Source organism: Myotis daubentonii, chromosome 5 (assembly GCF_963259705.1).
Source record: "Myotis daubentonii chromosome 5, mMyoDau2.1, whole genome shotgun sequence".
Lineage (NCBI taxonomy): Eukaryota > Metazoa > Chordata > Mammalia > Chiroptera > Vespertilionidae > Myotis > Myotis daubentonii.
Genome location: NC_081844.1, coordinates 91477520 through 91504912, shown reverse-complemented (window position 1 = coordinate 91504912; position 27393 = coordinate 91477520). Strand labels below are relative to the sequence as shown.

Here is a 27393-nt window from a genome sequence, read left to right as displayed (position 1 = left end):
ATTGAACGCTATAGCCTCGCCGCACTGATGCATACAACTAACCATCACCCTGGTTTGTGTGATCCTCTGATATGCAGAGGGGGGTTGAGAATTCCTACTCAAGTTTTTGGGAGAAGCAGGAGCAGACAGGAAGGGCAGGACTGTCTAACAGGAAAATCACTACCTGGCCCCTTTTTGGGGAACTCTCAATTCCATAGATGGTTTTATTATTCACACTACTCCCCAGATGAGCTCCATGAAATACACCAGAAACATTGTGACCTAGGATCAAGGGGATCTGAGTGACTTTTTTTAAGTGAAAACAAAAACACAGACTACAACCTTCAAAAATAAAAAATAAAATTCATTTATTGAACAGGAAAAGTTTAACACACGATCCGTATGCAGAACCCCAAACAAGATCTTCTATTAGCTCCTGCATGATCCTCATCTCTATACATACCATGTGGGAACACACATTCATGTAGACACACAACATACACAGTACTGTGTGGTTATCAAGATCTGCTGGACGGTAGTTTTTCATACTCCTCCTATTCACACATCCACTGACACGTTTTACAATAGTCACATAATTTTATCATTTACTAAAATAAAATAGCTTCCCCAGTATCACCTTGATTTAAATAAAAGAACACAGACACCCTCCACCTTATTCCCCCCGCCCTCCTACCCCCCACCCTACACACACACACTCTGATAACATTATATCAGCACCATTTATGTCCCCTGGCCAGGGAATGACCCAGTGGTACAAAGAACAGGGAAGAAATGCAACATGCTGTCAGAGCAAACAACCTTGCAGCCAGCAAGGCCAATTGCCTCAAAGTATCGACCATGATTTCAAAGACAAACCACACTGTCTCTTCTTCCCCTAACAGTCTTGGAGATTTGTAATGTACTTTGGAAATTTTAATTCAAAGGCAGACTTGGAGCTGCCTAATTACCAAGTCGCGCCTCTTGTACTTTGTGTCTCCACTGTGAGGAACCAGCTTCACGCTCTGACCAGGGCCAATGCTGGGGCCCGCTGATTAGCTATGAAATAAAACCCACCGATACAACCCCCCTTGCTGTGGACGGTGAACTGAGAGAGCTGTAAACAGACATTGAGATTTTGCACTTCAAAAAAACATGAGGCGAACATGTAGTGTTAGACAGAAGTGATATTCTACAATTTTGGGAGAAAATGGCAAGACAGGAATATGGGAGTAGGGGGAAGATTTTCCTAACATTCCTGTTTGGTGGGATCATCACTTTAAGACCACTGCTAATATTACAAATTTTACCTTTCGTGAAGGTAGAGAGTGAATAGTGAGCATCAGCCAGTGAAGGTGGCTGGGGAGGTGAGTGACAGAGGAGGGCGGGCATAAGCTGCAGATTCTCAGCTATGACCTGCCATACATTCGCAGATATCTGGCCAGGGTTTGTGCAGATGAAGGAAGGGCTCCTAGTAGCCGGACAGCAGCACACTATAAGTAATGCCACTTGTGAATAATGACAACTCTAGGCAAACTGAATAGAAGATGCCAGGTCATGCGCTTCCCAGCAAGCACCTACATTTAAGGGGAGGTACACTGCCGACAGGGAGCTGGAAACATGCTCCCAATAGTGGCGTTTGCAGGACAGAACAAGGGGCTCTGAGCAGCTACCTCTGAGCTAACAAAAATCTGGGACTGCATTGGGGGAGGGGCACAGAGCCTAACAGTATTGGGCCAGAAAATCCAGGATTCGCCTTTGGTTTGGCAGATGCGGCCTCACACTCCAGAAGCCTTAGCTCTGCTGCTCCTGATCAGACTGCTACTTATGCTGGAGCTTTTTACCAGCAAGGCACGGGAAGAGGCTGGGCAGCTGTTCCTACAGGAGGCCCACAGGCAGCAGAAGAGGAAGCCTCCCTCAGCTGGCCCAGAGGGCTGGTTCCAGAAGACGAGGAGGGGTCCCTCCCCCTGCCATCCTCTGGCTGACCCTTTTACTCAACACCTAATTGCAGTGCAAGTACACAACCGGAAAGGCCCACTGACGGGTTCGCCTTGCCTGGTCTTCTGAAGCAGCCATTTGACCAGGCTGTCAAAGCAGGAGCCAGGAAAGAGATCCCAGGAAAGAGATCAAACAGGGTGAAGGCCATGCCACAAAGCTTACAGAAGCCCCAAAGCTGGAGCCGCCTCTCCTATACACCACGTTCTCTAGGTCAGGGACCCTAAGGCAATAGCCTGCACTGTGCTAAGACCAGGGGCCAGGGGACCTCAGTATTGTGCTATCCAGTCCTCGTGTCCCAGCATCACAGTCCCAGTGTCACTGCCCACCTGGACAGGGCTGCTTCCCGCAGCTCCCTGCATGCACAGAAGCCTCTACAGCAGCTGTGGGCAGGACACTCTCCTGGTACGCACCTTCTCACTGAAAACAGCTCTCAGGCCCACGGTGGGGAGACTGCTGGAGCCCAGGCTTGCAAACAGGATATGGCGATTCTTGAACCCACTTTGATAACCTCTAAGCCTGAAGCTTCAGAGGGCAGGCCCGTTGCCACCTCCAGTAGAATCTTGGTCACGAGCACCTGTTAGTGATCACCAAAGAGCAGGAACAGTGGATGAAAAGTGTCATTACCCTAAGGGAGACCAAGACACCACTGATCTCATCTTCCTAAGTTAGGTAGCACAGGAGTCACTGCAATGAGAGTTTGGCTTTGGAAGAGAAAAGAAAGAAAAAACTGGGGCTATTAAGGTGGGTCATAGCCCTTACGAGCTTTGGTGAAACACAAAAACAAGAACCCTGATAAAATTGTGCTGCTCTCCCAACTTTCAGGATGAACGGTAGCTTCAAGTAAGGAAGCAAGAGCCTGGTGACAAGAGTGGACAGCAGGATCCTACCACATATGCATGAACACACACATACATAGACACAGTTCAAGAAGTGGTGTTAATGACCAATGCCCCCCGAGAGACTTCTCACACCAAGAGGGAAGGGGCAGCCAAAAGCCAGGCCTTCTCTGCGGTTTGTTCCCAAATCTGAAGGCTGACCTTGAGGTGTGCCAACCCTGAGGCCATTTCTGATACTCAGGGGGAGGGACTGGAGTCACAATTAGTGTTTAGAACACAGGAGACCAAAATCCCAAGCAAGTGGTTCCTTTAGAGTCCAGGTCAAAAAGGCAGCCAGGACGGGACGGCATCTGCCCTATCCCCCGCTGATTGTAAACAACCAAGCACCACACTTAGTGTCAGACCAGCTGCTCTCAATTCTCTGAACTTAATTTCACACTCTCTGTGCACAGTGACCTCATCGTCTCATCCATGGCAACAGTGTGGGTGTCTTCCCAGCACGACAGCAACTGAATGCTGCCATGCTGTTTGCATGGCAGGAGCTGAGGCTCAAAAACAGGCCTGAATGCACAAAGCAACCATTTTATAAGCCTCCGTGGGCAGAAACATACCCCACTTGGCTGTCCTTAACCTTGGCCTCGTGCATTGGCAAATATTTCCCCGAGTCCTTCATGTCTTCTCAGTATGAAATCAGGCTGGCCGATGGGAGGCAAAGTCCATGCCTCTCACAGAGGTTCACATTCAGATGATCCTGATTAAAACCTTTGGAGTGCTCAGCCACGTGTGCTGAGGACCTAAGCAGACATTTCCTGCAGCAAGTTTCTTTTCAGCAGGAGAAGCTCAGTACCAGTGTACTGAGGAAGGAACCAGTCACAATAACCCCCGATATAGAGTCTAAGAAAAAAAAGCTAATTTTAAATAAAATATAAATATCTTCCATTGAGGCAGCACTTGATATTTTTCGGGAGCTAAAGCAACTAAGAACATAGTATTGTGACCCACACAAGGAATTAGAGAGGAGGTGTTGCCAGTCATAGCAAGCCAGAGAGAGTAAAAATTAAAAACTCCAGCTTTGGGGGCTGGTTTTAAACTACTAGGGACATCCAGGCACCTGCTGGAGACTTGAATAGGTAGGTGAATATTGAGGTAAAATATTGGGGAGAGAGATGAGAAAGAGATAGGCCCGGCTTTCTAAAGAGAGGGAGTTCTCACTTATTTCATCTAGGCCTGGACCAGGAAAGGAGACGCTAAAATTTTTAAATAAAGTGAGCTGTGCAACAAGAATAATTTGGGGGAGGTGGGTCAGAGAAGAGTGCAAGTAAGGGAGGAGGCATGATGAGGGAAAACAGTTGTAAAGTTCTGAGTTAAAATAAGTACAAATGAACAATGATGGCACTGCCACTAAAGGTACCTCCTGCATATCTGCTACCCACTCTCCACCTTGCCCTCAGGTCAGGTCCAGAGCACCTAGGTGCCAGGTAGCAGGGTTTCTGAACAGCAACCTTGATTTTCCCCAGAGCCTGGACCCTCCCTGAGGCTCTGGAGCCAGGTGCTAGGGAACACACAGAGGTGGGGTGGGCAGGCGCAGGAAATGTACCCAGAAGGCTATGCAAAGGCACTGGTGGAGTTGATAAAACTGGGAGCAGGACTTGGCTGGATCAGCTCGTAGAGAGCCTCATACGTCCCCACCACAAAGCCCACGAAGCCCAGGATGCTGATCAGGGCGTCCTTGGCGATGGTGAGGGGGCTCAGGCCCTCTGAGTAGTAGGTAGTGATCTCCAGGAGGGGTGGGATGATGAGAGCCAGGGCACTGCTGCTCACGGAGCCCACTAGGGAGATGACCAGGTCCAGGCGGGGGATGAGGATGGCCAAGATGCCTGTGGGAGAGAGGACAGGGATATTCAAGACTGCCCAGAGCTGGAAAAGACCTCACTATTCTGCTATTTTTAGCAAATGTCCTTCTCATAAAATGGAGAACTTAGGGAAACTTAGACATTATCCAGCCCAATCTCTTAATCCACAGATGAGAAATAAATGCCCAGAGAGGTGGAGTAACCTGGGTCTCAGTGCAAGATCAGCAAAACTGGGACTGGAACCCATATCTCCTGGCTCTAGTCACCCGGCTTTCAGCTTTCCTATCACCGTGCATCACTTCCATCAAATGATATTCCAGGGCAATCTGGTCCTACCAAGGGAGAGGCAGTGTAGAGCAAAAAGGAAGTGGACCATATCTGAGTGACTGCTCCCTCGCTTACCACTGAGGATACCTCAACACAAACATCTCTACTTGACTGAAAGAAACAAAATAGGGAAAAACCCTCCTTCTTCTGGAATGATACTATGATAAACCCCATTTCACAGAGCATGTCCATACATGGAAAGTAGAAGTACAGTCAAGCCTCAGTTCTCAAACATCTCCGATCTCAAACTATTGGGTTCTTGACCAAATTATTCATGAAAAAAGTGTCTCCAGCCCTGGCCAGTTTTGGTCAGTGGTTAGAGCGTTGGCCCATAACAGAAGGATCATGGGTTTAATTCCAGTCAAGGGCTCCAGTTGGGGTAATGGGGAAGGCAGCCAATCAATGCCTCTCTCACATCTCTCTCTCTCTCTCTCTCTCTCTCTCTCTCTCTCTCTCTCTCTCTCTCTCTGCCCCACCCCCTCCCCACTCCTCCTCTCCCTCTCTTCCCTTTCACACTGATACCTAAACATGACAAAAAGCATCTCTCAGGCACACAGGGATGGGTAGGTGCAGGGGATGCACCCAGATGGCTATGCAAAGGCACTGGTGGGGTTGCTAAAAGCATGTTGCTAAGGGTGTGAAAGTGCTCACAAAACAACAATCACAGGCAACTAAAGAGGTAGAAAAATTGTTGATTTGAATAGAAGTAAAGCAGTTAGCTGGTGATAGCATTTTGGAGGGAATGATACGTGAGAAAGCAAAGATGTTGCATACTGACCTCCTGAAAGACACCCCTGAAATGAGTGCTGAGAGAGACCTGTTTAAGACTAGAAGGGGGTTGTTTGATACATTTAAGAAAAGAAGTGTTTATTAGACATATACTGTATATAAGAAAGGTTAAAACACGAAATCATTTGTGAGTCTGGAACAGATTAATTTAATTTATATTATTTCTAATGGGGAAAAAATAATTCCGTTTTCAAACAAATAACTTTTCAAACAGCCTTCCACAACGAATTAAGCTTGAGAACCGAGGTTCCACTGTAGTTCTGTATGCAGGCTGACTGCATACACAATGACCACGTCCCTGTGCCAGGACAAGCTAGTAATGGGCTCCCACACCTGAAACTTAGGCCCACGTGTATGTGAGGAAGGTGGAACTGACAAGGATGAATGGGGGCTGCATTAGGAAATGCCATCAGGTTCACTGCCATACCAATGACTGGACCACTGCTAAGCTGGTCAGACAGTGCTGTTTAACACCAAGGGGAGGAGGCTTCACTGACCACACTGACCCAGTGCCCAGGGACCCCACTATTCCCATCTAACTCAGCTTTCCATTGGAGGGGAAGGCCAATGTTTCACGAGGCTATGCAGTGGTTCTCAACCTTCTAGCCCTTTAAATACAATTCCTCATGTTGTGACCCAACCATAAAATTATTTTTGTTGCTACTTCATCACTGTAATGTTGCTACTGTTATGAATCGTCATGTAAATATCTGATATGTAGGATGGTCTTGGGCGACCCCTGTGAAAGGGTCGTTCGACCGCCAAAGGGGTCACGACCCACAGGTTGAGAACCGCTGCAGAGGATTATGGTCTCTGGAATTAGGCTCTTGTGTGTGAACCCTGGCTCTACTGAGTGACATTGGGGAAGTTATGGCTCCTTTCTAATCTCCAGTTTTCTTGTGGGAAAAATGAAAATACTAATAGCTCCTAAGTCACAAAGATGTCATGATGACCAAGGAGGTTGATTATACACGCACCTAACAAAAGGCCTGTTGTACAACAGGCATGCAATACAGTTAATATTATCATTAGCTTATATTTTGCTGCTTATGAAAAATATATCTTTAACTCATTAGTAATCAAATGTATTTTCATGGATTGTCTTCCCCGTTGCTGGCCTCCAACTGACAACGATCGAGGGCACATCTATTATCTCCCTGAGCCCTGAGAGGTACCTTTGCCATGGGGGGTTTAGTTCTAACTTCATAAAGCAACAATGTAGTCAAATTGCCCTAAGAGAGGTGTCACACAGGTGAGATTGTCAGACCATCTCAGTTCAATGCAGCCAATTTTACCCTTCAGATGGACTGTCTAAGTCAATCAATCCATCGCTGCCTCTTTGGCTGAGCATCAGATGAAAGTCCTGGGTTTTATTTATTGGCCAGGTTTTGTGAGAAACACTTACTTTTAAACTGGAATACCATTCCCTGCAGTAAGAGGAGAGGCCCGTAAGAACTGAGATTTATCAGGGGAGAGGCAGATTCACATTTCCTGTCCCATATGTACTCTGCAGCTGTGGGGTCCCACACGTAGTCGCCAACTATTTAAATTTAAATGAATTCAGTTCCTCATTCACACTGGCCACATTTCAAGGACTTACCAGCCACCTGTGCCTAGTGACTACTGTCCTGGACAGCACAGACCAGAATACTTCCAACACAGCCGAATGTCTAGTGCAGTGATTTTCAAGCTTTTTCATCTTATGGTACTCATAAACTAACTAAAATTCTGCAGTACACCAAAAAATATACTTTTTGCCACTCTGACAAAAAAATAGGTATGATTTTAATTTATTCACACTGGACAGCTATTGTTGTGTTGGCGCTCCTCACTTTTTTCTATTAATCCTCACCCAAAGATATTTTTTCTAGTGTTTTTTTAGAGAAAGTGGAAGTTGGGGGGGGGGGGGGGGAGAGACACATCAATGTGAGAGACATATCGATTGGTTGCCTCCCACATGCAGGGGATCGAGCCTACAACCAAGGTATATGCCCTTGACCCGAACTAAACATGGGACCCTTCAGTCTGTGGGTAGACGCTCGAAACACTGGCTAGAGCTGTTGTCATTTTTTTATTTGACGATCTAAGGAAAAGAGGTCAGTGACCCTGACTAAATAGTCAGCTATTGTATGTTTTAAAAGTTCTTATGACACACAGGTTGAAAATCACTGGTCTACTATAGTTTCTAGCAGACAGCACAGCAAAGCATCTACTCATTAAGCTGAATTTGCCTCGGCTCCATGGGTATGATTATTGTTCCCATAGAAAGAGAGGCCCAGAGAAGTCACATGATATAAAGTGACAGAGCTGGAACTAAATCCTGGACCTCAAGGTCCTGGTACAGTCACATCATAGACCTTAAGAGTAAGAAAATACAGACTAACATACAGACCCACAGAAGGATGGAGAACAGGGGACCTGGCTGATCAGCAGAAAGCTCCTGTCTGGGAAGAACTGGGGGAGTCAGATGTTGAGTTAGCTTTGCCAGGGAGGCACCACAATGGTTTGGCAGAGAATCTAGCACATAGTCAGCCCTGACCTCTCTGCTTTGTAAAGGGTCTTAGGGCCTGATAACAAGAATAGTGCAGGGGTTCTGAGTCTCAGATCTGGCCCTCCATGGTTTCACAGCTTTGGGACAATCCTGTTCTCTTTCCTTCTTCCAGCAATCAACCATAGAGGCAATTATCCATCCATACCTTTCACTGTTCTGGAGCCTTCAGAAAGTCTACCAAAAATGTAGGCTTTTAACAATAGTCTGTTTTGGCCCTTAGCTATTTTCAAATAAACAGAGTTGGTGATACTCCTCATATCTTCAGGGTTAAATTTGGAGGGAAAATGTCTTTAGGCTGATGGCCAAATGGCTTTCTCATCATGGATAACCTAATGCTCAGTAAGAGTTGATCTGCTGTGTGCCATAGAATAAGACACTTGCCCTCTCAGGCATCCGGGTCTCCATCTGTGCATACAGGTATGTGGTTGAGAGTTCAGGCTCTGGTCTGAGAACCTAGGCTCCAATCTCAGGTCTACCACAAACCAGTTATTTAACCTCCTTAAGACTCATTTCCCCTACTGCTAAATAGGGATGGTCAAATGTAAAGATCTTAGAGGACTAAGCACAGAATGAATGCTGCATAAATGGTACCTAATATAATTACCAGTCCCTGCTTAACAGCATACTGTGATCCAGGGTAAATTGGCTCACCATTCTAAGACTCAGTTTACCCATGAATAGGTGACTGTAGGAATACTGAATGACTGCTGAAGTCTCAACCAACTCTGAATTTTAAGGAACTGTTCAATGCAGGTTCAGTAACTTGGGAATGTGTTCTGGGAGATGTACCTCAACTCACTGTCAACTGAGAAGCACTGTGTGCTGCTCAAGAGCGGCACAGCAGAGTGAGGGATGGGACGCCTCTCCTCGAACACACGGTTGTGTCAAAACAGCTTCTAGCCCTGGTTTTGTACCATTAAAGGGAGTGTGTTATTCCTCTGGTGCCAGTTCCTGTTTCCATGGCTGCTCCAGCTTGCTTAAGAGAAGGGAGGCTTTTATCAGGGACAGTGAGTCCCAGGAGGAGACAAGACAGATGACCTGCCTGGCCCTTTCCCAGCTCTGAGTCTGTCATTTCCTCTCCATCACTCACATTAACCTGAAGGACAGATGGACATTCATGATATGAGTGTGAAGTGAAGTCAGATGTGCTCCATCCACTCTGAGATAAGAATTAAGCGGAAAGAGAAACAGAAGCTTATGTGATCAGAATCTTTCCTCAGACTGGACAGAGATGCTACACTTCATCATGACATTTTTAAAAGCAATCTAAAAATTTGTTCTTGTTTTTACTGCAAAGGATATATAAGATAAGTATACTTAACACAGATATCCTTAACAGGGATTTTTTTAAACAGGCAAAATTTTTTCTTAACGCCAGGACCACAGGGCTACAAAAGACTCTCTTCCTGTCCTAGATGAACCAGATACCATAACTGAACCCTAAATAAAGCCTGGCATTGGGGAAAGATAATGGGGGGAGAAGGCAAGAAGAATGAGCCTCCCACTCATATGAGGGAAGAGAAAAAGAAGAGGACCCAAAGTAGCACAAAAGCCCCAAGGGTTCAACAGCAAGGATATCTGTTTTGTCACCATGCAAAATGTGGCAAACTAGTTTTAACTAATTCCAGAGGTAGGAATCAGGTACTTAGCAAATATATGGGAGCAACTAAAACTTTTAAATGTTCTTATGAGTTAAAGCTCTCTAGAAAGAGAAACTCAAGAAGGTAGAGATCTCAGGAAACAGCCAACTGGAACCACCCTCTCCCACTCTCTGCACTTTCCCACAAAAGAACACTCCATAAAAGAGGAAGATAGCACACTCCCAACTGCAGGTCGATAGCCCTCTACAGCAGCAATAGAAAGCGAGGCTGAGGACAACTCAGCTAGGCCACGTGATAAGTCAAGAGGCTCCAATGGTATTACAAAACATCTTCCCTTTGGGTTAAAAAGACTACAAATGTGATCTTTTAACAGCTGAAGCAACATGAGGCAAGTGGCCATGTTCAGAGAAGGAACTGATTGGGATTCTGGAGTCTGTGGTTTTAGGCCAGCAATGGAAAGAGCTGACTAATGCACAAGAGAAGAGAAAGAATAAACACACACTTACAGAAATATGATCTAAAATCATATCCCAATTGGACACTTACAGCTCCTGGGTCTGGAAGCTCTTTCTGCCATTTTATTACGATTGATGGTGGGAAAGCCCACCCGTGTTACTCTTAATCTAGAAATTTAAATTAATTAATTTAAATCTACCTTTAAATTAATTATAGTCTTAGATAGAATATATCATTTCATTTAGTTGAAATACAAATTTTAAAAAGTACAAAAGCAAGAGAAACAACCTATATGTCTAACACTAAAGGAGTAGTTTAGTAAATATGATCCAGTAATATAATAGAATATCATGCAAATATTTATGAAGGATATGTATATTTATGATATAATATTCAATAAAATGCAACAAAGTTATGTGTATACTATGACTGAAACTATTTTTTAAATTCACCCATGAGGATTCACGCAGAAAATGCAAAAGAAAATTAAAATTATTCTGTTAGTCAGTAGGATATTGGGAATTTCTTCCTCAATAATCTCAGATATAGACATTCTCCAAATATCTTTACATTAACTTTATTTTTTCAAGCAATATTTTGGTCAAAATCTAAAATCAGGCTTAAAGTAGTTGTGCAGAATCACAGAATTTTAAACTTGAGAGAAACCTTAGTGATCGATGCCCTTCATATCTTTAGTTGAGGCCTAATGAGGGTTCCTGGAGCTGGGACCCAGGCACAGCTAATTTATGCTGCTTCCTTCTTCATTTAGCTGCAAGGCCAAGAAGTGTGAAAGGCCAAAAGTTGCTGAGAAGCCACTACGGATTTGGAAGCTTTATGCTCTAAACGGTCTGGCTTCTGGAATGTTTTACAAGTATGCACTGTAGACTGAACAGGCCTCTCAGTTGATTTGGTTTTATGTTATTACACTTCAACAATAGGTTTCTGAAATTCTCATAGCTAACTGAAGTGAAATGTTTCACAAGGCAAATGCCACAGACAATTAGTACCAACCACTGAAGGACAGGTTAGTGCCTCATGGAATCCTAAAAAAGTATTCTTCCTGCACCTCTCGGCTCCCCAGATGGTGCCAGCCTCTTCCAGCCTCTCCTTCTACAAAAGCCCTGGACATAAGGTGACCTACAGAGTTGACATTTCTAAACATATGGGCTGGAAGTAAATACTGAAGTCATAGCAAAATGAGCACCACTCCCTGGCATGCATATTTTCCCAGCCCCTCCTTTCCAGAAGTTTAAAACTTAACATCAAAAAGTAGAGCACCCAGCAGGTGTTGCTCATTGGTTCAGGTGAACCAGGAGGTTGTGGTTTGATTCCGGTCAGGGTACATGCCCAAGTTGTGGGCTCAGTCCCAATGGGGAGTGTGCAGAAGGAAACCAATCAATGATTCTCTCACATCATTGATGTTTCTATCTCTCTCCCCCTTCATCTCTCTGAAATCAATAAAAACTCTCTCTCTCTCTCTCTCTCTCTCTCTCTCTCTCTCTCTATATATATATATATATATATATATAAAGTAAAGCAATCTTTGGGGGATAAAGGAGAGTGATGAGAAGTTTAATTTAAATTGGATAAAAAATATGAGGCTGGCCCTGACCGGTTTGGCTCAGTGGATAGAGCGTCGGCCTGCAGACTGAAAGGTCCCAGGTTCGATTCCAGTCAAGGGCATGTACCTTGGTTGTGGGCACATCCCCAGGAGGCAGCTAATCAATGTTTCTCTCTCATTGGTGTTTCTAACTCTCTATTCCTCTCCCTTCCTCTCTGTAAAAAATCAATAAAATATATATTTAAAAAATATATATATGAGGCTGGACCAAACTGCCCTGCTCCCCTTAAGGAAGAAGAGGAAAAATTGGGGGAAAGACACGAAAACACCAAAAATAAAAATAAAAAAGTTGCCATTAAAATGTATGGGTATAACTGAAAATAATGAGTTACATCAAAGCTCTAAAATCACATACCAATCAACCTTATGCAAAAACATCTGAAAGTACAAAGAAACAAAAACAAAATGAACTCACATAAATACATTTAAATTGGTGCTACAGTGAAAGGCCTCTCCTGAATCCCACAATTACTTCAGAGTCTCCAGGGAAGGCTAGGGAAGCCAGAGTGCTCAGAGATGAAGGGGCTTCATCCCTTAATAGGATGACAATGCAATGCTAAGTCACAAGAGATCACAGAAGGGAAAAAACAACTGAACGCGCTTAAAGATCAAAAGCAACTTGAGTCCTTTGAGCATCATCCTGTAGAAGAAAGGTGAGAACCCACAGACAGCCAGGAAAAGTGAAACTAAAAACCAAAGGCATCTAAGGACAGCATGAGGTCTGTGAATCAGAGACTGGTGACTCCTACAGGGAGGAGCAGAAAGAAATCTGGCAGGAAGCAAGACATATGCTACTGAAGGCTAAAGCCAGACTTGAGAAGGAAATGAGGCCGTGAGAGGAATCAGGCCCAGCATCACTGCCCAGCTCTTTGGTCAGAGAGAGCTACTATCTATGCAGTTACAGCACATTTCACCTAGACAGACCTAGTTTTCCTAGAGGAACCACTTTGAAACAAAGAATATCACATGAATTATCCCCACCCTTTCTACCAATGCCCTTTGGATCAAAGAATTGGGGCCCTGAGAGTTGACATTATAAACGCCTGCATGTGGAATCAGTCTCCTCGATGCTTAAGGCTAATCCAGTCACAGAAAAAAAATATACATATCTGAATCAAAGCATCTGCAATTGCTGGCAGAAAACAGGGGTAAAATCTAGAGTCCAAGAATCCTATCAGCACACATTAAGGCAATTTACTGCCTTAAAAAGCAAAATATATCACCTTCCCTACTTTGCAGTAGCTCTGAGCCAGCAGTGACCTGTGGACTGCCCTGGATTAGCTGCTGAGTGTGCTGTTTCTACTGAGCTGGACTAGAGAGAGACTGAAGGTCTACCAAGTAAAGGCTACAAGGACAATTCAGATTCGTGGTTGCCATCAGCTCTCTGGGCCTGGAAAAATCAAGGTGTCCATTCTCTGCCCAGTTCCTTTCCAGCTCCACCCAGATATAAATCCTCCGGAGTGCTGCCCGAGATTAAATCAGAAAGCATAACGAAAGGCCTTTACTTCCTTACTCCAGTGAATTCTTTCCACACAGATATCCAGAATGATAAGCTTCTACCCACTATCCTTGAAGAACATAAAGAACTACAGGTGGCTTGAGGAGGTCCATCCTACAATATCACTAGTGACTAGGCTATTCTCTTGAAGAGGTCTAGCCTCAGGTAGGCACTAGTACAGTGATGGCGAACCTTTTGAGCTCGGCGTGTCAGCATTTTGAAACACCCTAACTTAGCTCTGGTGCCATGTCACATATAGAAATTTTTTTATAAACAAAGACTTATATTTTTGATATTTATTTTATATATTTAAATGCCATTTAACAAAAAAAATCAACCAAAAAAATGAGTTCGCGTATCACCTCTGACACGCGTGTCATAGGTTCGCCATCACTGCACTAGTCTGTTCCCTTGAAGGGCCCTATCCTGTGATAGGCATTTATTTGTTCCCTAGTCTGTTCCCCTGACAAGGTCCATTCTGTGATAGGTACTTGTCTATTCCCTTGACGAGGTCTATTCTTGGAGAGGCACTAGGCTATCCCCCTGAGGAGTCCATTCTGAGATAGGCACTAGGCTGTTCACAATATTTTGCTTGGGTAGTTGAAGAGCATGGATAATCTCCTGCCTACCCTTCTCTTCCTAACAGGCAACCAATAAAATAATTTCTGATTTTCCATACTATGAATGAAAGCCAGACAACATCCACATAGTTTATCCCTAAACATTCAATTCTGGTTCAATTAAAAAATCATAGAGACCTATATTTATTCCAAAGACAAAATAAATAATAATAAAATTTCTGGGGAAGTCTCAATGTATTATGAAAAACATCTTGTCCCAAAAGAATAAAAATTTTTAAAGTAAAATAAAAAGCCAATATAGCCTAAAGAGAAATATGATTTAAGAATTTCAATTTGAAAAGCAATTGCAAATCTCCTAGTAATTTAAATTAAATGGCACAGATCAATTCATTTGGGGTTCTCTATTGTATCAACTCACATAATCTGAAAAAAAATAGAAATAACTTTTGTTTTAAATTTATATCAGTTTCAACCAACAGCAAAAAGGATGAAATTTTATCTCTTAAGTCACACCCCTGGATGTGTGGTCCAGAGAAGAGGAATAAAACACAAAGTGATCAAACACCTGGTTAAACGACAGAAAAATTTCTAAGAAACATTTATGTAGACCAACATCCAAAAATGTCTAGAGTATCATTCAGCTGAAAGGAAATCTAAGGACAGACTGTCACACTGCAAAAGTGATCATTTGAAAAAACAAGTAAACATGTACCGACTATCACAGTAACCTGTACTCACTCATTATGAATATGGTGAAATGGCTCTCTTTTAGGCTTTTACTGTATTTTATATGGAATAGTAATTATACATCTTTACTATGACTTTCGACCACCTCTGTAGCATTTCACACCATACTGATAAATGTCAGTCCCCATTCCCATGTTCTGTATAGTACATATGTCATTAATTCATCTAACATCTGGACACACCTCAACTCTGAAACAGGAGCGTGCCCAGCCTCCCGTTCACCCACACTGGCAATTTCACTACAACGTAAACTCTCCCTCATGAAAGCTCTGGAGGCTGGGTGTCCTTGGGAAAAAACAAACAAGGCAATTCTCCCATGTTCTACTCACAAGTCAGGCAAACCAGCATGGTGCGCACCAACAGGTCCACCGCCAGCTCCCAATGCTCAGGCACGCGGGACACGAAGAAGGGGATGATGATCTCGGCTGGGACAAAGAACTGGATGGCATAGGTGAAGAAGATGCCAATGGAGTACAGCAGCTTCACCGACTGGTACAGCCTGCAGAGAGAGCCCAGATACATTCAAAAGCCGTTCCGCACACTCATATACTAGTAGGAATAGTGCAAAATTGTCTGGTCCCATTGTGATTTGACCATATCTATCCAAGCTACAAATGCATGTGTTTTTTGGACCCAGCAATTTCATATCTAGCAATTTATCTGGCAGATATATTTGCACATATACACAAAAACTTACATTCAAAATATATCATTGCAGCGTTATTTAAGTACAAAAGACTGAAAACGGTTTAAATGTTAATCAGTGGAGAACTGGTTAAATACATCATGGTGTCCCCATATAGCAGTTAAAAAGTGTGAGGCAGGACTCACATGGGATTAGCTTTATGATATACTATTAAGAGAAAAAATCATGAAGCAGTACAGTGTCTACAGTGTGCTACAATTCGTTTTAAAAAGAGAAAAACCATTCCCCCTCACATACACACGTATGTGACACTCTTACATACATGAAACATCTCCAGAAGGAAACACAAGAAACTGGCTGATACGGTTGCCTTTGAAATGGAAAGTTGTAGAACTGGGGACTAAAGGAGGTGAGTGGAAACTTAACCTTTTCTGTATACCTTTGAACATTTGGAATCTTTACCAGGGGCATATATCCTTTCAAACATAAAAGCAATTAAAAATACAAATAAATGTAACAAGCCTGTTTATTTATATCCTCCCCATACAATACAGAGTTCCCTAGAAACAGATGGTGACCAGCAGGATCAAGAGGCAGGAGCAGAATCCATCTTTCCACCCCACTGCAGCCATCTTCCTACCTCTGCTTCATGTGCAGCTTCTCAAGAAGACCATTAACTCGTCGGTAGATACCTCTGTCTACCCCATGCTTATGCAGAGTAGAATAAAAGCCTTACAAGCACTTATAGATCTCACATGACCATTAAATGGAAGACCACTCTGTCCCTAAGCAAAACTCCATGTCAAACAAGACCCTCATGGGTTGAGGAGCGAGAAACACTGGTATCCCTCCCTTTTTGGAAATCTATTTATAAGTGATGATTATATTGTATATAACATGTACTAAATTTCTCTGTGGTTGAACTTAATACCTGGAACATGTTCTATGCTAGAAGCAGAATACCCCAGGAGAGACTGAGTTTGACAAAAGGTCTTACTTGCTCTAAGAATAGATGATAAAAACTCTTTGGAAAAATCAGCTGGTGGCTCTATAATTAAACTCGGGGCAGCACCAAAGCTTGCTGGAGTTCAGGGAAGTCTGGAATCAGGATACCCACCTGCAGGCCAAATAAATTGCACCTGAATTGAGGCAGAAAGATTGGAATAGCTGGGTTTAAGATCTCAGAGGAAAGAAGACAGATGCTCATCTATGGCTTTAGATTACACACATATATAATGTGGGCTGCTTCTGCTGCTCCTGATCCACTTATCTTGTTATGCCGAGCTACCACCTGATTCTTGATCGGGCAAGGACATTTGGAAATGTAAAAGCAGGCATCAGAGGGAAAGATAGAGTTTCTAAAAACAGTGACCCATTTCAGGTCTACCAGTTGGCTGGCCACATAACAAACTTAGCCCCCAGACCCCTGCTGACTAGGGTATCCTTTGCTAAACACAGACAACACTATTGAATAAACATTTTTATCAATTTTCTCAAGCTGCCCTTGCACAATGCCTCACCAATCAGAGCTCTAAAAAACACATAGGCAGATCAATGGGCCAGCTCGAAAGGTTATTCTGATCCCCAGGGCACTCAGCAAGCATCTGTGTCTGTTGCAGCTGCTCTCCATAATGAAATTTTAATCTTCAAAAACAGAACTGTTGCTTAGGATACACCCTGTGACATCTACCTTTTTAGGAAGCATTTCAATATGTCTGTTTCCCTATAATTCAGCAACCAAGAGTTAAGGAAAGTGAAATATAGAAGGGCCCCAACAAGCCTTGGTCCAAGGTTAGTGGCCTCCATGTGCATATCAAGTCAGTGACTGCATGGGAGAGGCGCAGGGGAGGCTGGGACTAAGCAGAGTGCCTTCGCTCCCCTCTATTTGGACTGCTTTAAGGGGAATGGACTAGATACTTGACCCTTCTAGGCTCATATTTCCAAGGGAGAAATATATCAATCAGCTGATCAACCAATCCATTCAGGATATGCCTCCATAGGAATTACTCATCCAAACAAAGAATAAAGCTAGGGCAAAATCCTACTTGTCCATGACACCAGCATACTATTACAAAGCTCTTTCTCACGCATATAATTTGATATTTATGGAAATCCTGGCAGGAAGAAATGACTATTCCTCATTCCCAAAAGAGGGAAGTGAGGCAGCGAGAAGCTGTGATTTGTCCAAGGCCACAGAGCTAGGACATGGCAGATCACCTCTGTCCTCTATGCCCCAGCTGCTTCATGATAACATCTCCTCATGTAGAAAATGCTTCGGTCGCAGCATTTATTCCTCCTTTTTGTTCAAAATCATTCCCTGGGTGATGATCATACCAAGTGCTAGGATAAAATGGAGAAATAGACGGTTGCTGCCCTCATACAGCTTAGAGTGCAAGGAGATCACAGTACAGGTAAACGAACCATTACAACACAAAGGATAAAAAGCCTAATGGGAACTTATGGGAGCAGAGAGAAGGGGCATCTCACTGAGATCTGAAGTTGTGGTCAGTGAGACATCAGAGAATTTCTCAAAAAGAGCAACTCCTAGACCAAGTCCTCCTGACTGAATGGGAATTGGCCAGGGGTGGGCCCAGAGCCTGAAGGGCCCTGAGGCACATTAAGGAAGGCAAGGGGAAGCCTTTGAGGAGTTCTCCACAAGGTATGATTGGACTGAGTGTTTTCTCCAATGCATGATTGCACTGACTGTTAGGCAGCTCACACAGGTAGCAAGGAGGAGACCTGATGTGGAGAAAGATTAAGACACAGGCAGTGCGCGATGGGTCTCCTCCTCCACTCTAGCTAAAAGCAATGGAAAAATATCTCAAGTGAAGATTCACACACACACACCAAAAAAAAAAATTAAAGTGAAGCAGGCTGACTTAAGAGATAAGCAGGAGAAAGAATCTACATTCTGACCTATTACAGTGATTTAAGAAAATACTAGTGTTCCCAGGCTTCCATCCTCACCCACTTACCAGCAGTTAGGCAGGTTGAGAGTTATGCTGCCTTGGATATCAGCTCCAAATTGCAGGTACCCCAGACATCCCAGGCTGATGTAGAGGGTAGTGACAATGCCCATTCCCACATACAGGATGACTGGAAATTTCCGGGGATCCTTCATTTTGTTTTCAAGAGGCAGAACCTATGAGAGTAGTGAGAGAGAAGAGAAAACACAGCAAAGAGCAATATTAATAGCCAAGAAGAAAATGTAATATTTTCAGAAAAAAGTAATTTCTTTATCTTTAGAATTCCCCAAAAGCAAATCCATCCTTTATTAGACAAACAAATAAATGCAAGTTGTTTCCTCAGAAGCTCTCCTCTCAGAGCTTGAGACATAGAGCCCATAATCTCAACAGAGAAGTCCTGAGAGGTTAGGGTGGCAAGACTGGAACCCAGGACTAACACTCTGCCTCCTGCTCTGAGATCTCTTTGTCCCTTGAATGCAGCCACCTGGCAACTAACAGACCCTTGTGTATCATGCCCACCTGGAACAGATGCTGGTGGTGGCACAGGTCAGCTGTAGTTCACCTGAGATCATAGCTTTTCTAATCTGTCTAAAGAATACAACACACAGGTCAGGGGAAATGGCCATTCTACTCCACAGAAATGATTTCCTTACCTCAAAAGGGGTAGACACCAGCAGTGACAAGTTAAACCTCCAAGTTAGAGGAAACTGTGGTGCTGGGGGTAGCATGACTTAATAGATCTTGCGTATTAAGGATCTTGAAGATATATAACAAAACCCAGTTTCTAGACTCCTATTTCAAACCATTGACCCTTGCCGTCCCCTCCCTCACAACGCAGAACATTCTTTAACCTTCGCTAAAGGAAAGATGAGGTAGACTGGTTCACTTAGGAATAGGGAAGACAGCAGGTATGACTGTGACAATCTTCACAATCTGCCATCAACTGCTTCTGGCATGACTGACAAGGAAAAGCAACACAATGCAATGAATACAAACTATCTTTGACTTTGTCATTACACTGATTTGCCTCCAGTGCCTGTGGCCATGAGGCAGAGCAGGTCTGTGCCAGACACACCCCAGCAGACACCACGAGCCAAAGCCTGGTGCTCTGAGGGGAGCAACAGCTCTGCATTTCCAACTGGCTTTCAGCAACCCCATCCTACCAGCTCAAGGGTCTCAAGCTACAATTGATCCATACACAGTAAGAGTCAGTTTCTAAGCTTTCCTTCAGCTTCCTCCTATGGAGAGTCTAAAGAGACAGAGGGCAGGGAACCCTCTCCTCCATGTCCGCCAGGCCTGGGCCTGCGGTGCAGAGAGAGCGCACAGTGAGCAGTGGCACTTTACCCAGATATGCTCAACAGTCCTCAAATCCAAACTAACAGTCAAAATAGCAGTGTTCTCTCTATTGTAAAAAATAGAAACATCTTGAAGTAACAGATGATCATGATTACAGAATGACTTCATATTCAAGACTTGGCTAATGAAATGAAGCAAAGAATAACTTCTGCGCTGTACTGTTAAGGAAAACTGATAAACTCAGTACAATGCTCCTTGAGAACCCAGGATCTCCATGCATCCTTCCACACTAACTCAACCTCTTCTTCCCCGTCCTGAGTACTTGGGGGCCACTTTCTCACTGCTGCAATACGGGGCCCTTCAGGCCTCTGCCCCAGCAGCAGGAAAACCACTGGTATTTGTGAATCAAGGTGAGACACAAACTGAGTACTGAGAAGGAACACAGGAGAAGTTTAAAACCTCAGGAAAACCTCTACACAATCACTCAGAAAGCCTCCCCCCATAATGTTAGAGCCGTCACCCAGTCCATCAACACTACAGGGACAATTCCTCTCTATTTTGACAAAAATTTGTCATGCTCCTAGGTTTTCCCAGAAGCATACAGAACATGATTGGGAAATCAAATGGGGACAAAAATAAATTCTATGAAAGGACAAGTGCCTTCTCATTTCCTAAGCCCTTGGCCAGGGAAGCTAATAATTTTTTTCGGAGAATTCTCTACCTTTATTATGAAAAATCAAAATCAAATTAGGTACAACTGACTGGCAGACTTCTCTCTTTAGGAGAAGAATTTGGTGAAATCACAGCAATAGTGAGAGGAAGCTAAGCTAGGAGTGAAGGCTACTCATTCATACAAAGAAAATATGGCACACCCACGATCCAGGGCAGAGAAAGTATTCACATGTTTATTGATTTAATAATAAAATCAATATAATTAATAAAAAAATTATTCAATGCTCATATGTCAGGGACTGTGTGAGGCACTTTACATATATCTCACTTAATCCTAATAATTACTAATCATTAAAATCACTTTTCAGAGGCAGACAGTGAAGGTCAGATAGATTAAGTCCTTGCACCAGGTCACGCAGCTACTCCCTGGCAGGAAGACTCTACATTCCAGACCCTACATTCCTAATTGCCATGTACTGTTGCTTAGTGCACATACAGAAGATGGGTGTGCAAAAGAGCTGGTTTGAATATAAACATTCTCAAATTACATACAATTTATTTTCAAAAGTTGGAGCTGAGGAACTTCAGTGGAATCCCTGAAATGCTGTTCACTAACTGGCCATTAAGTCTCAGAAGATTATTTCCAATAGCATTTCCTCAGCATTCCTTAAAGCAGACCTTAAGGACACCCAAAGATACCAGAGAATCACAGTGCAGCTCTTACCATCCCGATGCCTTCAAATGCAAAAATGGCTGTGCCAAAGAACAGAGGGTAGGTCTTCCAGGGTGCCACCAAGGGGAGGCGGCTGGGGTCTGGGATCCCCTGAAAGAGAGAAAATAAAACAAAGCAAAAGCAATATAAACAGAGCTTTGAGCTATCATCAACAAATCAACAAACGACAAGTGCTGGAGAGGATGTGGAGAAAAAGGAACACTTGTGCACTGCTGGTGGGAATGCAGACTGGTGCAGCCACTATGGAAGACAGTATGGAGTTTCCTTAAAAAACTGAAAATGGAACTCCCATTTGACCCTGTGATCCCACTTCTAGGAATATATCCCAAGAAACCAGAAACACCAATCAGAAAGGATATATGCACCCCTATGTTCATAGCAGCACAATTCATCATAGCTAAGATCTGGAAACAGCCTAAGTGCCCATCAGTAGATGAATGGATTAGAAAACTGTGGTACATCTACACGATGGAATACTATGCTGCTCTAAAAAGGAAGGACCTCTTACCATTTGCAACGTCATGGATGGAACTGGAGAGCATTATGCTAAGTGAAATAAGCCAGTCAATAAAGGAAAAATACCACATGATCTCACTCATTCATGGACAATAGAGACCATTATAAACTTTTGAACAATAATAGATACAGAGGCAGAGCTGCCTCAAACAGATTGTCAAACTGCAGCGGGAAGGCCAGGGAGGGTTGGGGGGCAGGAGGTAGGGGGGTAAGAGATCAACTAAAGGACTTGTATGCATGCATATAAGCATAACCAATGGACATAAGACACTGGGGGATAGGGGAGGCTAGGGGACTGTCTAGGGCGGGGGGATAAAATGGATACATATGTAATACCCTTTGTAATACTTTAAGCAATAAAAAAAAAAACTAAAAACAAAATAAAAGCAAAGATTATAAAGGTGAAAAAAAAAACAAAAAACAGAGCTTTGAGATTTGAATCCCAACATCAGACAGGTCACACCTTTCCTAAATCCTAGATTCTCTGAAGGTAGAAAGTCTGACACCTGACAGACGATTGGGGAACACTTAGTCTGTGTATATTTTTCCCTTCAGGCTGAGAAAACCCACTTTGTTAGGGGGAGGACTAGCCCAATGTACCCTACAAAACTCAAATGTTAAAAAACAACACTCAAATGTTGAAGCCTACATAAAAAATCCCATTCTTTTCATAGGTACTCCCATCCCTAGAAATTTAATCTGAGTAGGAAGAAAAAAGCAAAGGATAGAAAAGTTGAACTAAAAACGACCTAAATGTTCCCAAACAAGTGAACATTTAGTTTACTCAGATCAACTATGCCATAAATTTCACACTATTTAAAAAGTAAAATCTAAGATAACTAAGTAGCACATGAAAAACTGTTTATGAAATAATAGTAATTTTTTAAAATTTCTATATTCGCTATGATACAACTACATAAATACTTCACACAGATAAAGCTGGAGGGAAGATGGTAAATTTTTAGATGCGTTCTTTTTCCTTTTTTTCTACATTTCTTTATTTTTTAAAAAAAATTCTTATGAATAAGTTTGAGTACTTGGAAAATACTGACAGGCACATGACAAGAGTATTGAAACATTTGTGGGGAAAAGAGCAAAAAGAGCATTTAAAAAACAGGCAAATAAAAACCAACGATACTGGCAACTACAGGTGTAATGTAAGGATGTATAAGCAAGGAGGTGCAGACACAGAAATCAGTTAGATCTCTTCACAAGAAGCATTTCAGTAACTGGAATGATGACAGACAATGAATATTTTTGCTCTACAATGAGACAAGAGAGTGAGAGTGCCCTGTAATTATTCCTGAGTCACAGTGCAGCTTAAGTTCCTAGAAACAGGAGCAATCTGTTGGTTAGGGGATGACTACTGCTCAGGTTCATACATCAGATCAAGCTGACGTATCAGAGAGGGAATTTCAGAATGTATGTCTGCGGATACTGTGTGAATGAGACCAGCCAACAGGAATTTAAAATTCTACACAGTTAATTGCTATTGACTTATAACACAGCCAACTAAATGAAAAAAGCTTATGCAAAGAAATGTACAAATTAAAATCAGTTCACTATCAACATATCTCCATAATTCTACACTACTATCAATGATAATAACAACAGTTTTTTGAGAAAGTGCTGTTAAATGTATGTAAGGATTGCAAGGTGTGCTCCAAGTTTGGGAACAGTATAAGTGTGGAAAAAAACGCATCTCAGAATTCAGGATATGCAGTGATAAAATATTTATTGGGCGTCTCTTCTCGGCAAGGCATTCTGCTCAGAACTGTGCTGCCACCCGTTCATTCCAAGAAAACGTGCTCAGGTGGAAGACCTTGGTCAGCTTCCTATGATTGCATGTGCATGAGGAGCAGGAGCACCAGTCACAATACATGCTAATTGCTAAGGATTATGTAAAAAATCAGGAATATCAAACAGCAGTGGAATCCTCATGGTAAACAGAGCAAAATGCCAGGACAGGACAAAATTAGCAGCAGCAGCAACAACAAAAAGGACCCAAAGGGAACATCTTTAGCTTTGTGCCACGTCAAAATGAAGCCGCTCAACACAGCACTCTCCCATGCTGCACCCAGGGCAGATAGCCCTACTTCATCACAACACACCTCCTGGCTGAGCCAAAAGGCAGGCGCAGAATTGCTCTCAAGCAATCAGCAGGACTGCCTCACCAAAGTGCAGGTTGCACTATCCACAGACAATGCTCCAGACAGACACTTACTGCAGTTGGGACTGAGATGCTATCACAACTCATATTCCCATCCCAGCCTTCTGATCGTGGCATCAACCACAGTCCAACTACCTACACTGGTTTATAATTAAATGTGGTATGTGTGTCACTCACCTCATCTTTAATGTCCACTGCAGTGTTTCCTAGGCAGTGATTGAGATCTCTAATTACGAAGTTAAATCAAGAATTTATCTACCCTTCTCTGCTTTAACTTAATTTGCCAGAGGTGGGGCGGGGGAATGCTCTGGAAACAATCCATCGTGCATTCACAGGCCCTTCTTCCAGTCTCATAATAAAATAGGACATGGAGAGATGTTTATGCTTTAAATAGTAATTCTGCAAAAGAGTTAGCATCTGCCATTCTTCTGACTTACTAGGACAAGGAAAAAACAGTCAATACTCATTAAGTCCAATCTAAATTCACTGTCATTTCTTCAGTACCGGAAGTCCCTCCTTTTTATGACCCACTGTTTTCCTAGAAACCACATCTGTAGGTAACTGTTTGAAAATGAGGCAAAGTTCACCTGTCAAACTGTCCAAATTAAAACAATTGATATGTCCAGTGTTGGCTAGAATAGCCAACTCCCATGGAAGGGAGTCAATATGAAATCAGTAAATAGTGCTTAGAAAAAGCATCTTGGCAATATAAAAATTTCAAAAGTGCAAACTCTTCAGCAATTGCTCTTCTGGATAAATATCTTGGAGATGTACTTATACATGCCCACAAAATGGAAGGCGTAATAAAATGCACTGTCATAATACTGAAAAAATACTAAAAACTATAAATGACCTGACAGCCCGCTGACTGAGGACTGGTCAAATAAACTAAGGCAACATCTAGTTTCTGAGATATTATGTAGCAATTTTAAAAAATGAGGTAAAATCAGGGTGATACGGAAAGCTCTCTGCGGCACTATTGAGGGAAACATACCAAAGTAGAAGAAAACTACATATAATAATCTTTGTAAGTATGTTTAAAAAATAACAAAAGTATACTTTTGTTTTATATATTTCTGTACATACTTACATAGTGTGTAATGCGCTCTTAGGACCTAGAAGGAGACAGACAATAACACCAAGGGTGCCTGAGTGGAGGAGACTCAGGATGAGCATGTGGTGTTCAACAAGCACTTGTGTTGTCTGCACTTTAATGAGTATTGATGAGTTATTGGGGGAATTAAAATTTTTTTGAAGAACAGTTTATTGATTTTTTTAGAGAGAGGAATAAAGAAGAGAGAAACATCAATGTTAGAGCAAAACATCGATTAGCTGACTCCTGCATGCCCCCAACTGGGGATCAAGCCCACAACCCGGGCATGTGCCCTGACCAGGAATGGAACCAGCAACCTCTCGGTGAAGGGGATGATGCCCAACCAACTAAGCCACACCGGCCAGGGAAGGGGAATTAAATTTAAATACTTTTGAAAAAGTTATGCTTTTATTCCCCTGCTGTCACTCTTTTCCTTTTCTCAAGTTTTGGCAAAATGCAATGTATTGCCCACAAACAGCCACAGTGTTTAAGGGCACATTTTTCTCAGCATGATCTGCTACCCATCTATATACAGATGTCCTCTTGTGTATTACCCTGCCCGCAAGGGCTGTGCGAGGAGGAACAATGACTGGATTTATAATTTTGACAAATAAATATAAAACTGGAGTGGTAAGGAATTATGTTATTTAAATATAGGTTAGATAATTTGGTTTTTATTTTTCTCTTAATATTTTTCTCTATTTTCCAATCTTACAAATGATCCATGTAGTAACTATCTAATTAGGGAAAAGTTTAAATCAGTGATGTCAAGGGGAGTGACTTTACTCCTCCCCTCCCTGATGTTTGGCAATATCTGGAGACATTTTTGTTGTCACAGCTGGGGAGGTGGGGTTGCTAGTAGCACCTAGCAGGTAGAGACGAGGGAGGCTGCTAAATGTCCCATAAGACACAGAACAGCCCCCCATGACAAAGAGTTATCTGGCCTAAAATGACAACAGTGCTGCAGTTGAGAACCCCTAATGTAAACATATCACACATAAGTAACATATCCCTATTGATGCTCCACTTACTTTTTTTTGTTTGTTTCTTTGATTAGTTAATAGGTGCAAGGAGAGAGCCTGAGCTCATACCTGAACAATGAACTGGTAGATCATGAACAGGCTGACCAGCATGGTGATGTTGGCCAATAGGGAGAAGATGGACAGGACTCGAAGGTTCCTAACAAAAACCAGCAGCACCAGGAATGGCAAGAAGGTGAGCATGTAGAGTCTCGAGTCCATGGTGGGCATCAGAATCACCGTCTCATTGTTGTGGCAGTTGTTGGTGGTTCCATTGGCTGCTTCTATCACCTAGGATGAGGGGAAGACAAGAAACAGAAAAAGCCTTTCAAGTGACAAAAGCCTGACTAACGGTTCAGTGTGTGAAAAGGGCCATACAGAAGTCTGTGGTTGGTGAACTATCTTTGGAAATCTTCATAATTATCATAACTGGGTTTGATCATATCTTACCAAAAGATAGGAAGACGCACAAGGCATTCTGAGTTTCTTGATACCCTAGGTCGTTATATGAAATAAAACAAAAGACGCTGTTCTATGTAAAGAATCTTAATTCTTTTGTTGATCAAAACTGGTTTTAATAAAAAGAAATGGTTTTTAAAAAATCCTGAACAGAAAGTCCACTTATCTCTTGCCATTGTCTCCCCCCACCCCCTCTCTATCCGTCTTCCTCTCCCAGCCCTACCTGTTTAAAGTTGTCAGCCAGAAAAACAAAATAGACACAGCAGAATCCCAGCTGCGTGACAATCAGGAAGAAGTCCACAGTGTGCCTGAAGGTGGAGAAGGAAGAAATACGAAGATCATGATAAAAAGCAAGACTCCCTGAGAGACGTTTGAACACACTTTTGCCCCAGTTATCACAGACCCTTCTGATCAGGTGACAAGGATGAGTGAGCCCTGGTGAAAAGAGACACTATGCTAAATGCCGCCAGCCTAGAGCTTTGGAGGAAGGTGAAGCAGGCGCTGCCTTGTGTGGTTTCCAAGGTCCCCTTCCTGGCTTCTTGTTGGGATTGCTGCACAAGGCCAGGCGAGCCTGAGACTGGAGTGGCCTAGCAGAACACATCAGGACCACTGCCCAGCCCTTGGCCTCCCCTCCCATTGGCCCGCCTGTCCCCTCTCATACCATTTGTTCTACAGCGACAGGGAACCCTCAACGTAACAGCCAGGAAGTGTGGACCCCTTCACTCTCTGTCTATAACTTGAATCCAAGAACCAATCTACTCTCACATAAGTACACAGAAATAGATGTAACCAACAGACTGCTGGTTGAATCACTGTTACAACAACAACAGCTGGTAACAACTCAAAGGGTCGTCAAAAGAAAAAGGGTTAAATTATAGACCATTCTTAAATAGAACAGTATACAGCAGGTAAAAAGCATATGTTAAATCTATATGGGCTGACAGAGAAATGACTAACACCCTTTAAGGGAAAAAATAAGTTTCCAAAGA

The 27393-nt window shown here is 42.9% G+C and overlaps 1 protein-coding gene across 2 annotated transcripts in view; it reads right to left on the bottom strand.

The window, feature by feature from the left end:
- Window positions 1–322: 322 nt before the first annotated feature.
- SLC36A1 (solute carrier family 36 member 1) overlaps window positions 323–27393 on the bottom strand; it is a 41944-nt gene continuing 14873 nt past the window's right edge. Inside the window, exons 6-11 of one of the 2 annotated variants that reach the window (XM_059698945.1) lie at window positions 26628–26712; window positions 26018–26236; window positions 21139–21237; window positions 18456–18622; window positions 15164–15333; window positions 323–4687 (exon numbers count right to left, since the gene is read on the bottom strand). In XM_059698945.1, coding sequence (XP_059554928.1) covers window positions 4416–4687; window positions 15164–15333; window positions 18456–18622; window positions 21139–21237; window positions 26018–26236; window positions 26628–26712 — 1012 coding nt within the window. In that variant the 3' untranslated portion in view covers window positions 323–4415. Of the gene's footprint in view, window positions 4688–14274; window positions 14511–15163; window positions 15334–18455; window positions 18623–21138; window positions 21238–26017; window positions 26237–26627; window positions 26713–27393 lie in introns of those variants that run through there. The other variant, XM_059698946.1, reaches the window with a different exon arrangement.